This window comes from Anthonomus grandis, chromosome 5, assembly GCF_022605725.1.
Source record: "Anthonomus grandis grandis chromosome 5, icAntGran1.3, whole genome shotgun sequence".
NCBI classification, from domain to species: domain Eukaryota; kingdom Metazoa; phylum Arthropoda; class Insecta; order Coleoptera; family Curculionidae; genus Anthonomus; species Anthonomus grandis.
Window position 1 is genome coordinate 4801459 of NC_065550.1, and position 15039 is coordinate 4816497.

The following is a 15039-nucleotide window of genomic DNA, read 5'->3' on the forward strand; positions in this document are numbered from 1 at the left end:
TCATAATGACACAATTATAAAGCTAGTGTGTAATTCCACGGCTATGTCAGTAGAAAAAGACAAACGAGGCTTACATCCAAAACACAAAAAAGTTAATCGACAAGCCATATATGATCATATTCAAAAATATCATCCAAGCGTGTCACACTACAGGCGAGAACACGCCCCAAATAAATTATACTTACCCTCTGATATAACAGTTAAACAAATGCACTCTGACTTTGTTGAAAATAATCCCACTATTGAATGTTCATATGAACTTTATAGAAATGTTGTGGTTAAAGAAAAAAATATTTCATTTGCACATTTCGGCCACGAGGAATGTGAAATATGTGAATGCTATAAGTTGCATAATGAAGCACATTCAAAAGAAAATTTGTGTTTGGATTGCGAAAATTGTCAACAATGGGACAAACATATTAAAAAACCCAATATTGCCCGTCAGATGTATAGAAATGATGTTCAAAATTCCATCGAGTCTACAACATTATATTTTTCCGCAGACTTACAGAAAGTAATAATGTTACCTAGGCTGGACATGTTCAAAAGTGTTCTTTTCACTCAACGAATTATTGCTTTTAATGAAAGTTTTGTGCCAATCGGAAAAAATTCTAGACAAAAACCTTTTGCAGTAATATGGCATGAAGCCACTGCAGGCCGAAAAAAAGAGGAAATAATCAGCGCCTATTTTCAGTTTTTTCTGTACCATCGGGATCAGAATGACATTGTGCTTTGGCTTGACAATTGCAGTGGACAAAACAAGAACTGGGCGTTGTTTTCGTTTCTAGTGTACCTAATAAATTCAGACCATGTTAGAACTGAAAGAATAACCTTAAAATATTTTGAACCTGTACATACTTTCATGTCTGCGGACCATTTTCACCACCAGGTAGAAAATTCCTTAAAAAAGCAAAAAAAAACATACGACTTTCGAGATTTTGAAACTGCAGTATCAAAAGCGAACTCTGAAAAAGTTATTACAAAATCAATGGATTTTTCTGATTTTTTTAATTGGATAGATCATTCCTCAAAGGCAGTTTTGAATAGATTGAGGCCCAGAGTGTATATAGCAGATCTTGTAGAAGTAGTTGCAAAACGCGGCTGTCTTCACTTAAAATACAAAGATCATTTTATGAACGAGGAATTTAAAGAGCTAAATTTTTTAAAAGTTTCTTTGGCTAAAAATAGGCAGCAAATGCCAGAACCTGAAATACACAAAAAATCGGGGGATATCTACGTTAAAACGTGATAATATATTAAAAAATGTGTCTTCTGTTATGCCCAAAGATAGACTGAAATTTTGGGAGGATATTCCAATTTCTGATGCGTCCAATGACCTCATTGAAACTTTTGAATAAAGCTGATTGTTAATATCCACATTAAAATTTAGGATGAATGTGTTTGTTCTTCGATTATTATTTTTGTTTGGCAAATTTGTAAGAGTTAAGTTTATATAAGGACTCTGTGTTTTTTCTATGTTATAGGCGTTATAGCATAACATAAATGCATTTCTTTAAAAAAGACAAATTATTTTATTTCATTGGTGCAAAAAAATATATATTTACTACAAAGAAAGATTTAAAGCTAAAATAATTTCTATTTTTTATAGAATATAGTACCTTTAAATACCGTAATTAATTTGTTTTGCAGTTAAGCTTTTTTGGTTACAATGAGCGGCTTAAAAAATATTGCTTTATTAACTTTAAAAGCCGTAAGTGCATTTTAAGCTTACTGTTAAAATTCAGGAATGTTAACATTATTTCTATTCATTTTTTTATCACAAAATTAACAAATAAAATATATTTTAGAAATCATTAGGACTTAATTCACGCCATTATAGAGGAATACGCGTTTTAACCGTTTTCTCAAAACAGACATTTTGCAGATACGGCACTCTCTTTTACGACGGCAGAATAGTGTTTGGGAAAATAAGTGGCGAAGCTGCCAGTGTGCCTCAAGGAGTACGTGAAAACTGGTTAACAACTGTCTGGCTTGAAATACGATAAGGATATAAGGATGACGAAATATATGATGGCGACGAGACAGGACTTTTTTATAAACTGACCCCAGATAAGACATTAAAATTCAAGGGTAAAACTTGTACTGGCGGAAAATTATCAAAGGAACGAATTAAAGTCCTAGTTGCTACCAATATGACAGGATCGGATAAACCTAAACTTATTGTGATCGGCAAGTCGAGAAATCCACGATGTTTCAAACATATCAAGAGCTTACCTATCGTGTAGAAGTCCAACAAAAAGGCCTGGATGACTTCTAATTTATTTCTCAGTTTTCTTCGTGAATGGGATGCAAAGTTGGTGAAGACCAAGAAAAAAAATTTACTTTTAGTAGACAACTGTCCCGCTCATCCGAAAGTTGATAATTTAAAAAACATAAAACTCGAGTTTTTGCCAGCAAACACTACCTCTGTTCTGCAGCCAATCGACCAAGGGATTATTCGATCATTAAAAGTGCATTTTAAAAAGTTTCACTTAATGAAAATCATAGAAAATGCTGAACAAGGCAAAGAGTGTTGTATTAACCTTTTAGATGCAGTATCAATGATCGCTAAAGTATGGGATAGAGTTTCATCAAAAACAAATGCCAACTGTTTTAGACATAGAGGCTTCGTAGAAAGTGGGGATGTTAGAAATGATAGCTTTGATGAAGAAGATGACATTCCACTGGCTAAATTAATTAATGGTAATTTTGAAGAGGAAGATGAGGTTCTGCTGGCTGTAATAAAAAAGTCTGCTGCATTGTCAGATGATCAATGGACCGAGTTCTTACATGCAGAAAATAGTTTGGAAGTATGCGACAATCTAAGTGAAGAACAAATTGTAGACGACATCTTATCCTTCTCTCAGGACAAAGAGGAAAGCGAAGATGATGGTTCAGAAGGGGAAGAATTTCAACCTCCATCTGCAGCAGAAGCTCTTCAAGCCACTAATACTATTAAAATTTGTTTTGTACAAGCTATTCATCGGACGAAATATTGGTAAACCATGTTAATAATTTAGATAAAAAAAATGAATTCATCTATTATGATACTCGAACAAAGAAACAGAGTAAAATCACAGATTATTTCAAGTCTTAAAACTGGTGTAGGTACTACATACATACATATGTATCTGTTAAATGTTGTGAATTTATAAATTAGTGGTTAATAAATTGTTTTAAACAAATTGAATAGCGAATTTTATTTCTTCGGGCTATCGTAAAGTCTATTTTTTATATTTTTTTTTAATTTTGCACCATAAAAATTTTACATAGAAAAAACTAAAAAAAGTAAATTTTTTAAGGGTTTTTTTATTTTTCTCCAAAAAAAACATTTTTTTTTAAAAAGTCCTTAATAAAGATTGTAGTTCTCGATTGGGCGAACATATCTTCTGTGAGTCATTATTTTTGGAAAGATACCGTTATGCCGTCAGAGGGGCTAGAATATCACACATGTCTGAAACTTTGGACGGTAAAAAAAATCCTTCCGTATGCTGAGAATAACCAAACAGTATACAGTAGGGTGGGTCACTTTATATAGGGAAAAAATAAAAATCGTTTTATTAATTTCTAATAGCTGTATTATGTTGCATTGCACAAAAACAAGTTACAAAAGAAAAAAAAAAGTTAATTTAACTTTTATCTTTAGCCCGCGCATGAATTTTGAAATTTTGATAAAAAAGACAAAATAGTTTCAGGGCATGACGATAGTGAATCCAGAATTTTAATTATAATAAGTTTTATAAACATTAGGAATTTAATGGTAGAAACATATCGTTAATGCTAAATATAAAAAAACACACAAAATTACAACTAAAGTCTTGTTAATAACATGCCATTATGCATGAAAATCTTGCTTACTTTCAAGTTTGGGCATTGTTTTCCTAGATGAGAGTTTAGCATGAATCAGGCCTTCCCTTGACTTCTTGTCACACAGAGACATTGATGCTTCTGTCACTAATTTGACCGTCCGCTCTACCGCTTGTGTGTGACATGGTAGTCTAATGAAAATTAAATCTTCGTCACCATTTGATGCAACAATTTTTTTTAAGTCATCATTTGAGAAGCTTCGGAGGATTGGAGGATCACAGTTGTTATTTTCTTGCCAGTCTATTACATCAATATAAGACGAAGCATTAAAATTTACTGCCGGTACTTCAAATATACATAGTTGCCTTCTTAGTGCCAATAAATCTCGTGCCTTTAATATTCTTCTGGCAGCTAATTCCCTAATATTCTTTTGCTCATCTGTTAACATGGCTAAGAGTAAATTCTCTGGATGGAAAAAATATGCATTTCGTTGAATGACTGGATCTATTACGTCTCTTAGCTCTTTTGATAGATATCGAGAATTTTGTATCAATTTCCATAAATTGCGGGACCCATCTTTACAAGGATGTGTTTTTATCTGAAACCATACAGGGGCATATACTTTGACGATAAATTGCGCTAGGTGACATAAATTTTCAGTCGGATGTATTGTAGCAACATAAAGTCTCAATATTCTATTGGCTGTAGTCAACCAGCGAGCATGGTAAATTTTCCCTGGCGATTTATGGGCTAAGTCGGCGGGGCAGTTTCCAGTGATTACGGCTGTGGTTATCGCGTACAAATACTTTTGGTCCATGCTTAAATCTTCTGTTTTAATTACTGGTAGCTGACTTGGTATTATTTCGTACTCAATAACGGGTTTTATTTCACATTTTTCCAACTTTTTTCCAATAGGACCATTATACGAATGTGGACCAGTTGTTTTACCATCTAGCTTGTTGAACAAATGCCTCAGAGGTAACTCATTTAAGTGAAGCATGCAAATTATCCATTGTAGTGGTCGCTGAAGCTTCTTCTCAAACACTCTAATTACACCTGCGTTCTTTCCAGTATTAGTTGCTGTCCCATCGCAACCAATAGCCACCAATTCGTCAGAACAAATACGTTTTGATTGTAGAAGTGCACTAATAGACCTTTCAATACTTTTGGCAGTACCATGTAATGGTGTAGTATAACCTACATACAAAGAACCGGGTTCTTTCAGGACAGAAATGTGTTCTTCAACTATCACCTTTCTGTATTTTTTGCCTGCTTTTGCCATGACTTTTAAAGTTTTGTCCTTGCGCCCATCAAAGTACAACGCGGGAAGCTGCAAATTGGTTTGTTCTTGCAAAAGCGTATCCCGTAACTTTTGTCTTTCCCTTCTTAATTTAGATTTATCTATTACCTCTACATCAGAAGATATGTCATGTAATACCGCCGAAGCAATTGCAGCCGCCGCTCTATCAGAAACACCATAACGGTCAGCGGTTTTCGATAGCGTCGGAAAACGTTTACGTTTTACAGATTCCTTTTTGGAGGTTTGTGAAGTGGATGGCAAATCTTCTACGTTGTGTTTTACGGGCGATACATAACGTTCCTCAAAATCCGTAAAAGCAGAGGAAGACACTTCTTTTTGTGGTTGATCACAACTAGGAATGAGTTTATTAAAAGGCTTTAAACTCTTACGTTTTCTCTCCAATTTTTTTTTCAGTTCTAAAGTGCGCACAAGATCTACTCCACCGATAAGCATTTTTCTTTCGCCCCTCTGGTCAAGCAAAAATGCGTGTTCTTCTTTGGGTACCTTCGACTCACGCGAGCATTTACAGAGATGAAGAAGATCCTTACATTTACAGGAACAAATATCAAACAAAACTTCACTTTGGCGCAAAAACAAGGCTTTCTTTTCTTCTGTCAACCTTTTTAGAGATTTGATGTGATTTTTGCACTTTCCGTGGTACGTTTTTAAAATCTGAATAGTTCGTGTGTGTGAGACCATAGGAATAGATGATTTTTTCCAAATATCGTCAATTTTTTGAGCCACTATGTCTGCGATTTGAGAAAAAGACGGTTCTTTGTTACTTCCTTGTTGAATTTTAAATTGTATTCTCGTCCATTCGTAAAACTTCATTACATCTTGGAAAGTTGGTAACACATTTTCTTTTAGTTCACCAATAGTTCCAAATATGGGACACTTGTACTTTATTCTTTTACTTTCCATACTATTTGGTAAGAAATTAGCGCGAAGTAAAGCTCTGATAAACAAAACAGATAACCAGGACCGTACGCGTTCAGAGATTAATTCACACTAAATGTAGCATTATAGTGACCGCGGCGCGATTGGCTGCAGTGACTAAACAGCATGCATTGCGTATTAAAAATAGATGCAAGGTCATGAAAGGTCTGTAAAAGAATAAAATAAATTAACTGTAAAGCAAACGTCTTAAATTAGAATATAGGAAGACTTGCAGTGTCTTGCAAGGTATTACCTTATTTTACAAATTTGACGATAATGCGGCGGCCTTGCGCGGGCTCTTAGAGTTTAAATATTTCAATAATATTTTAAATGGTTGCTCTTGAAATGATAATACAACATAATTTTGCTATTAGGAAATAAACAAAAAAAAAATTTTTTTTCGACCCACCCTAGTATACAGTCCATCTATAGATGAGTTCTAATCGACCCGTTAAATTTAATAAAATTCAAAGAACCGTTGCGACCTGTATCGAAGCACGCGGAAAAAATCGAACAAATTTCTTTTTCCAGTTCTAAGGCTTCCCCCTCCTAAACAAAAAAACAAATGAAGAATTGTAAATGGCCAAGTCTTATATATCTATAATACGAAAAGGTAAAAATGATTTCTCTACCCTAATAAGAAAAAAAGTTATAAGCACTTTTGTCCTTCGGGTCCCGATTTTTCGCTCTAATAATAATATCACGTTAGCAGGAAGTTAAAATATATTATTCAAAAGACTAGAGTAGTATTCAAAATTAGGTCATACCTTTTTCCTTATTTACAGCTTCTTCAAAATCCTTGACTAGCTCCAACAATTCCTCCCTTCCAACCTCTTTCTTCATTCTTTTTTTATCTTTTGTGTTGTCTTCCTTTGATGATTTCCTCTTGTGGCCTACCTGATCGTTAACTTCTTTTTCAGAATCTGAAGATTCCTTGCTACTGTCAGTATCCTTTTCTTTCAAGTGGTCGCTCAATATTTTAACTAGTTCGTCCTTTTCAGTTTCGTCCAGTTTAAATATTTTCTGAGATTTTTTAGTCGATGCTTTCTTCTTGGTGGACTTAGGTTGATTTGAGTCGGATTTGCCATTCTCTAGAAAATAAAGACAAATGCCAACATAAATATTAAATGATCTGGTAGTAGTGTCTATACACAACAAATGTAAAACAAAAACGATCTACGCGACCAATATTACTACGGTTGTAACAAAACTTTGACAACGAACTAAGTTTTAACCTTAGTTGTACAGGGTGGCCAGATAAGAAAGCAAAGTGCTGTATTTTGGAAACTATTCGTCGTAGAGACTTGCGGTAAAAAATTTTATGACTAAAGTGGTCAAAAGAATACCGTGGAAAATATTTTCAGATTTCCAAGATGGTCGCCAGGGGGCGTAACCGCCATCTTAAACTTTTTAAGTAATTTTTCACTGAAATCTACCCAGTAAATGTTATGAAAAAATATATGCTTTTAAAAGCTCAGCTTTACTCAAGTAATTTTTGTTTAACATTTTGTGACTTATCTATTAAAATAAAGTGGTGGGAGGGTAATTCCATGTTTTTTTTTTTTTAATAAACAGCTGTAACTCCCTAAACGACTGAACGGATTTTAACAAACTTGGTCTCGTTGGAAAAAACATTTATTGCTTCATCAAATCCGTCCTATCTGTGATATGTCTAATTCTTAGTAATGTCGCTAGAGCGCTTTTTTATCTAATAACAGAAAATTTCAAAATTCGCTAAAAAATTTCTTTATGTATGAATTAAAAACTTTATGTATGTTTTTTTTATGAATAGTCCGTAAACTGTATTATAAATTTTTATGCGTATTTAAATTATTAAAAAATAGCAGTAGAAGTAATGCTAGAAAATAATACATACTGGCTCGCCACACTTAAGTCCTTACTGAAGGGTGCAGACGGTTTTCTTTAACTTTATTTAAATTTTATTGATTCAATAATATTAAACATTTAATTTTTTTAAAATCTCAAAGCAGTGATTTTGATAGCTCTGGCCTCAAGACCAATAAACTATTTAGACAGTCCAAAAATCTCATCCATTATTCTCTAAGAGACCTATATACAAAATTGACGAAAAACAAGGAAAAACACAAAGTCACGGTCTCACAACATGTAATTAAACGGGCTACACGTGTTTCGCTCTAGTTAGAGCATCATCAGGCCTTTAGAAGCCATACACACACTACACAGTACATAAATAAACCCTTTGGTTTATGATGCTCTAACTAGAGCTAAACACGTGTAGCCCGTTTAATTACATGTTGTGAGACCGTGACTTTGTGTTTTTCTTTGTTTTTCGTCAATTTTATTTAGACAGTGTTTACATTGACTGTAGGAAAGTTGTACTTAATTACTACAATAAATTAGATAAATCAAACATTGTAAACAGGGTGTCAGTTTGAAAACTTCCCGCCACCTATTATCTCGAGGTATCTTAGAGGGTATCTCTTAGGTTTCTATAAAATCGCTCAATTTTAAATCGTCAATTTTATTATCGAGGGGGAACAATTTTTATGTAGAAATCACTTTGCCTCTTTCAAGCCCCTACCCCCAGAACCCCCCCTCTCGAAAATTTTAAATGGCAACAGGGGTTGAGTGATTGAAAGAACTGAAACCTCATTTGAAAGAACTTTTTATTCTCTACATTTTGGCACCTTATTTTTTCAATTTGAGTGCTGCGTTGCCAAGTTAGGGTTTTTTTTAAATATTGTAAATTGCTTATTATTAGACATTATTCCTGTAAGTGTTTTCATTACTTTAAAGCTATAAATAAGAAGAAAAAATAAGAGTTATAAATATTAAATCTATTTTTGTAGGATAAGTAATATCTGCATCTATATACATCTGCATCTATGTATATGCATCCCAAAAGTTATGTCTAAATTCATTTAAAATTCAGGGTTGTGATCGAAAAAAAAACGCTCGGGCCCGTCCATTTTTATTTTAAGTTGCGCATTTTTGTACGTGAAGTTTGTATATACAGGGTTGCTAAAAAATAAATTACGACCATCAACTTCATTTTTTCAAATGAAAGCAGCTTTTTTTTATTTCATTTTTGAATTTTGCGTGAAATTCTACGTATGTTTCATGCATCATGTCCTATACCTAAAGTCAACAGTCGAAAAAAAGACGACCAAACATTATTATTGAAGTTCACCTTATCTCTGAGAATTTTTATACAGAGCAAAATTCCATTAATTCGTGTATTTTTATTGTTGGCTGGTGACGTGTATTTTCATAGAAACTGTATGACAGTTGTACGCCAAACATATATTGTCAAGTGTGAGGTGTACGAGCAAAGTTGCGGTTTTCACAATGGTAAAGTGAACAGAACGAGAAAAAATAGAAATTCTGTGCACGGTTGGGTTTGGTGATAGAACACGAACTCAAAGAGAAGCAGCTCAATTATTCAATGAAATCCATCCTGATCGTCCTCCGATATGTCAAAAGGTGGTGAGTAGAATAGAGGCTAAATTTAGAGAATTCGGTCATGTTAGAGATCTGCCGAAATCTGGGCGTCCTGCTCGAGATGAAAATGAACAACTTGACGTTTTGCTTTCTTTGAAAGAAAATCCATGCACTCCTCTGTCGCAGACTGGGGCAAATTTACACATGGCGAAATCTATAGTTCACTGAATAGTTAAAAAGCACAAATATCACCCCTACAAAGTTATTCCTGTGCAAGAGTTATTTGATGACGATTTCGATAGGCGAAATGAGTTTTGTGAACGCTTACAAAACATGTGCAATCTAAATAATAATTTAGTAACAAATATTATTTTTTCCAATGAAGCCACGTTCTGTTTGAATGGTAGTGTGAACAGACAAAATTGTCGATATTGGGCAACAGAAAATTCGCATTGGATGATGGAGGTAAACAATAAGTCCCTTTTTCTTTGAACAGACTTTAATGGGACAAGTGTATCTCGATTTTCTCCAATTTGAATTAGTTCCAGCATTACTAGCTTTATTTCCAAATCCCAAACCTTTCCCAATCGGTGGATAGGAAGGAAAGGACTCATCTAATGGCCTGCTAGGTCGCTTGACCTAACACCAATGGACTTTTTTTTGTGGGAGATACCTCAAGTCAAAGGTATTTGTTATTTGCAAAGGTATTTGCAAATAATCTAGACGACTTGAAAGAGAGAAGTGCGCGCCATAACTCCGGAAATGATTGAAAATGTGCAACGAGACTTGCAACGAGATATTGTCAAGCCGTGAATGGCAACCATTTTGAACATTTAACTTAATTTTTGTTCTTTTTTTATTTGTTACGTGAATCGTCTTTTTTTCGATAACTGTTGACTTTAGGTATAGGACATGGTGCATGAAACATACGTAGAATTCCACGCGAAATTCAAAGATGAAATATAAAAAAAGGTGCTTTCATTTGAAAAAATGAAATTGATGGTCGTAATTTATTTTGGAGCAACCCTGTACCTATATAAAAATTTCACGTACCAAAATACGCAGCTTGAAATAAAAATCGACAGGTCCGAGCGTTTTTTTTTCGAACACACCCCTGAATTTTAAATGAATTTAGACATAACTTTTGGGATGCACTGTATTGGATCAATAGATAGAAGATCAATCTTAAAAGCTACAAGACGCGTGCTTAAGTGTGCTCAGAAATGTATTGAACAAGATGGGGATGTTTTCGCTAATTTATTGTAAATTAAGTAGGTTTACGTTATAGTAGAGTAAATTTGGTGAGAAAAGTCGCTTAGTTCTTGAGAAAAAAAAAACGGCGTACAACCAAAGGAGACTTGGTGGAATCCATTAATAATGTAATTGTGCGTATGAAACCTTTTTTTACATTTTTCGGTGGTCGAGATGTTTTTTATTTCGCAAAAATAAAAAAAAAACGTTTTTTAAGAAAACGTGTTTTTTTACGTCTCCACCGCCCTATCTCTAAAAGTACTTGTGCTATCAAGCTATATATTTTTTTAATTAAAGTCAAAACAACAGCACCTCAAATAACATTTCACGTTTACCCAATTTTGTTTTTTTTTTATTTGTTAAATAATAAGAAACTAAAACTTGTTATTTTCAGAAGCATAATTTTGAGCAATCGACAAAAAAGTTTATTTATGAAAATTGGTGTATACATGCAGCACATGAAATGAAGGCAATAGTTTATAAAAGTTAAAAAAAAAAAATTCAAATATCTTTGATAGTATTCAGTCAGCGAATTTTTTTTTATAGGCCAGAGTTGTGTTTTTGAGCGCTTCGCTTTAGCGCTGTCGGCGGCGCGGCGGCGGGCTATAAATATTAATTAATCGGAAGTAATTTCTACTAGACTGAGTTGTTTCATGTTTGTGTTATTATTTACTTTTGCCCGAGACAATCGAGTGCATTATATATAAGAAAACTGTGTATAATAGTGACAAATCTGTGATACAAAACCCAAGAATACAAGGTTTGCTGTCTTTGATATCAAGTGCAGAAAAAGAGCAAGATAATATTGGAAAAGAAATTCTGGCAAAAAAAAATCTATCTTAAATGGCCCACTAACAGTAAAATATCATATAAACTGTCGTAAATCTTACATGAGTTTTCAAAATATTGATAATAGTAATAATAGGGAGTTAGAAAGTGGTGCCGGTCCTTCGAATTATTCCGCTAAGCGTTTTAGGTCCGATGGTTTTGATGTTAGGAAAATGTGCCTTATTTGCAACAGTAGTGGAACTAAAAAAAGAAAAACTTGGTTGCCGTTCAAACAGGTAATATTATGCACCTATAAGTTATTTTAGTTATTTATAGGATGTTTTAACGGTACTTATTTATACCTCTTTTTTTTTGTAGTAAAACAAATTAGGTTGCGTTATTTATTTTATACCTAATAGTTCAATCTTTTTAGGCAATGGAAAATCTACCTATGACAAAATTATTAAAGCTGCTGAAAGTAGAAATGACATTGAAATGATATGAAAATTAAGTGACTATGAAGATTTATTTGCATTCGATGCGAAATATCATAAGCTATGTTATAGCCTCTATATAAGTCATAGAAATATAAAATCCGAGAAAAAAAAACAGTTGTCAGTACTACCATAACGAAAATAATTCGTCAATGTCTACCTCATCTGAAAGTGTTAGTGATGATAACGAAAATGATCTTTTACTTTCAAAGGAAATGACTGATAATCAAATTTTATTAAGAGCTGCCTCCATATTACGTATTGCAATGACGGTTTCATGTGAACAGAAAACTAGGTTTCCAACACCTGATGATATCAATGTAAATGCCTTTGAAAATGATGTTCCGCAAATTTTACTCCTGTTTGTGTCATGGATTATAGATACAAAATTATTTGCTAAGGTAAATAGTTAAATAAATATAAAGTTTTATTTTTAATAAATTCGTATATACCTTATATTGTAAATGCATTTTTTTAGGTAAACAAATTTTTAAGGAATAATAATATATATTATAATTTAATATGCATAAATTTCCTGCAGGTGTATGTATCAACTTCGAATATGCTATAGCAGTGATATCCCAATGCCAAGTATAAATACAAACGCGTCAGGATGGAATTTAACTGAAGATGTATGTACTAAACAATAGTTTTTTCGGATAAGCCAATTCCAGATTTTGTTCGAAAATCATTAAATATTTATTGTTCTGATAAAAACTGTAACAATAAAAAATGTACTTGCATCAAAGAGGGTTTAAAATGTTGTATCGAGTGCAAATGCCGTTTTTGTAGTAACGTTCTTGAAAATATCGAGATGGATGCGGATGATAACAACGAATTAGAATATTATTAATGTAGCGTTTATTAAACAACCATTATATTTAGCTATATTTATTTATCCAAATAAGAGTTTTATTTCAGCAAAACTTGTTTATACTCATTGTTACTTCAATAATACATGTAAGTAGGTATGTACCTATGTGTGAGGCAATTAATCCATTTATTTATTTAGCAGTAAATTATTATTTTTAATTTACTTTAAAAATGATAAACCACTTATTTATTATAATATATAGATCGGTACCTATGTAAATATATATGGGTATATTATACATATACAAAGCTAACTAAATATTTAAAATGAAACACATCAGTACGTACTTATTATTACAAACTTTGCGCCATCATGCGTCAATTACTTCGATACCCAATCGTTGCAGCGGACTCGACATGATAGCCGCGCTAAGTGCCCAAATCCAATTTTGCCCATAAAATAAAATTCACTGACTCAATACTATCAAAGATATATGAAAAATGTTTTTTTCAAAAACTTTTATTAACTATTGGCTTCATTTCATACGCAGCATGTATAGACAAATTTTCATAAATAAACTTTTTTGTTGATTGCTCAAAATTATGCTTCTGAAAATAACAAGTTTTAGTTTCCTATTATTTACCAATTAAAAAAAAAAACAAATTTGAATAAACGTGAGATGTTGTTTAAAGCGCTGTTGTTACAGCTATAATCTAAAAAAAAAATTTACTTGATGGCTCAAGTACTTTCAGAGATAGAGCGATGGAAACACAAAAAACGTGGATTTCATAAAATCAATTTTTTTGAATTTTTCCGGATAAAAAACATCTCGACCACCGGAAAATGTCGTAAAACACTATTTCATATGCCGGGTAACATACTTAATGAAACCCAACATGTTTCACCCGGTTGTACTTCCAAAAAAAAAAATGACACCCTAGACCCCAGAATTTACTCCACTATTATGTTATTTTTATATTTCAAAGCCAATATGGTAAAATTATTAATATCGCTATAACTTTGTTATTTTTTAGGTTTAGGCTAATAATGTAAATAAGCTTTTTTATTAAGAAAAATATTATCTTTTGATTTATGTAAAAATATACAGGAGATTCCAATTAACAAATGTAATTTTTCACATTTTCTCGAAATCGCCATGTTCATTTTCTTTTTTGTTTTCACCATTTTAATCAACAGAAAAAATCCTTACTATCCTGCTTATTTAGCAGACCCTGTATCTTAAATATTAACAAAGATACCAATAGGGCCGACTTAATCGGAGGCACCCTGTATATTAAGTGGTTGACATCTTAAGAAAAGATTCAAATTCATTTAATAGATAAGAAACAGTTTAAAATTGCTTATATTTACGTTTGTTGTTGTTTATGGGTACGCCATAGGGTGTCTCACAAATGTTTCCCTATTATTTCTTAGGTATTAGAAGAAAAACAACGTTTTTAACTTTGCGTAAAATAGCAAAAATTGCTGTATAAAAGCATACGAGTAATAAAAGATTAGAGCATTTAGGTCACATGACTTGCCAAAACCGCCATAAAAGTTACTTTAAAAACCATAAATTCAGTTAAAAAATAAAACCCAATTTGCAAGCAAAATGTTTATTTTCCAGATAATAAAAATAAATAATGCAGATAAAAAATATACAACAAACTGTGTATAAATACACATAATTAAAATAACACAGAAAGATGGCGCGAGTGGGCTTTAGTCACGTGACCTAACGTCAGCTCGGAGAGTCAACAATCAGGTCTGCAAATAATATGGATGTAAGATTATGACAAATGTTTTATTCAAACTTTGTAATTTTACCCTATTTATTGAAAAGAATATATTTTAAAAATTAACTTACCCATCATTTTGTCAGCTTGATCCGATTGGTCATTTGAACTATTATCATCAATTGCATAACTCTCCTTATCCAGTTTACTCGGTTTCGAGGTTGTACCTCTATCCACCTCCATGTTTTCTTCTTTTTTATCACTATCACGTTCTTTTTCTAGCAACATATTTAGCAAGCAATCTCTATCTGCATCTCCCATCTTAAACTGACTCGATTCCTTACTAGACTCGTGTTTGTCTTCTGGTTCTACGCTTAAAATATTTTGACTACTTGGGTGATTAATATTTGCGTGTTCTTCAAGCATATCTAAAAGGTCCAAGCTCTCATTTAGACCATTTCCTGTGGAAAAAGAATAGTTAAAAAAAAACTTCTTTAAGAAATAATTAAA

At 32.7% G+C, this 15039-nt stretch overlaps 1 protein-coding gene across 7 annotated transcripts in view; it reads right to left on the reverse strand.

The window, feature by feature from the left end:
* The window catches only part of LOC126736366 (transcriptional regulator ATRX-like), a 292446-nt gene that overhangs the window by 226108 nt on the left and 51299 nt on the right, over positions 1–15039 (reverse strand). For all 7 annotated transcript variants that reach the window (XM_050440688.1, XM_050440690.1, XM_050440686.1 and 4 more), the window contains exons 10-11: positions 14661–14990; positions 6811–7134 (exon numbers count right to left, since the gene is read on the reverse strand). In XM_050440688.1, coding sequence (XP_050296645.1) covers positions 6811–7134; positions 14661–14990 — 654 coding nt within the window. The remainder of the gene's footprint in view (positions 1–6810; positions 7135–14660; positions 14991–15039) is intronic.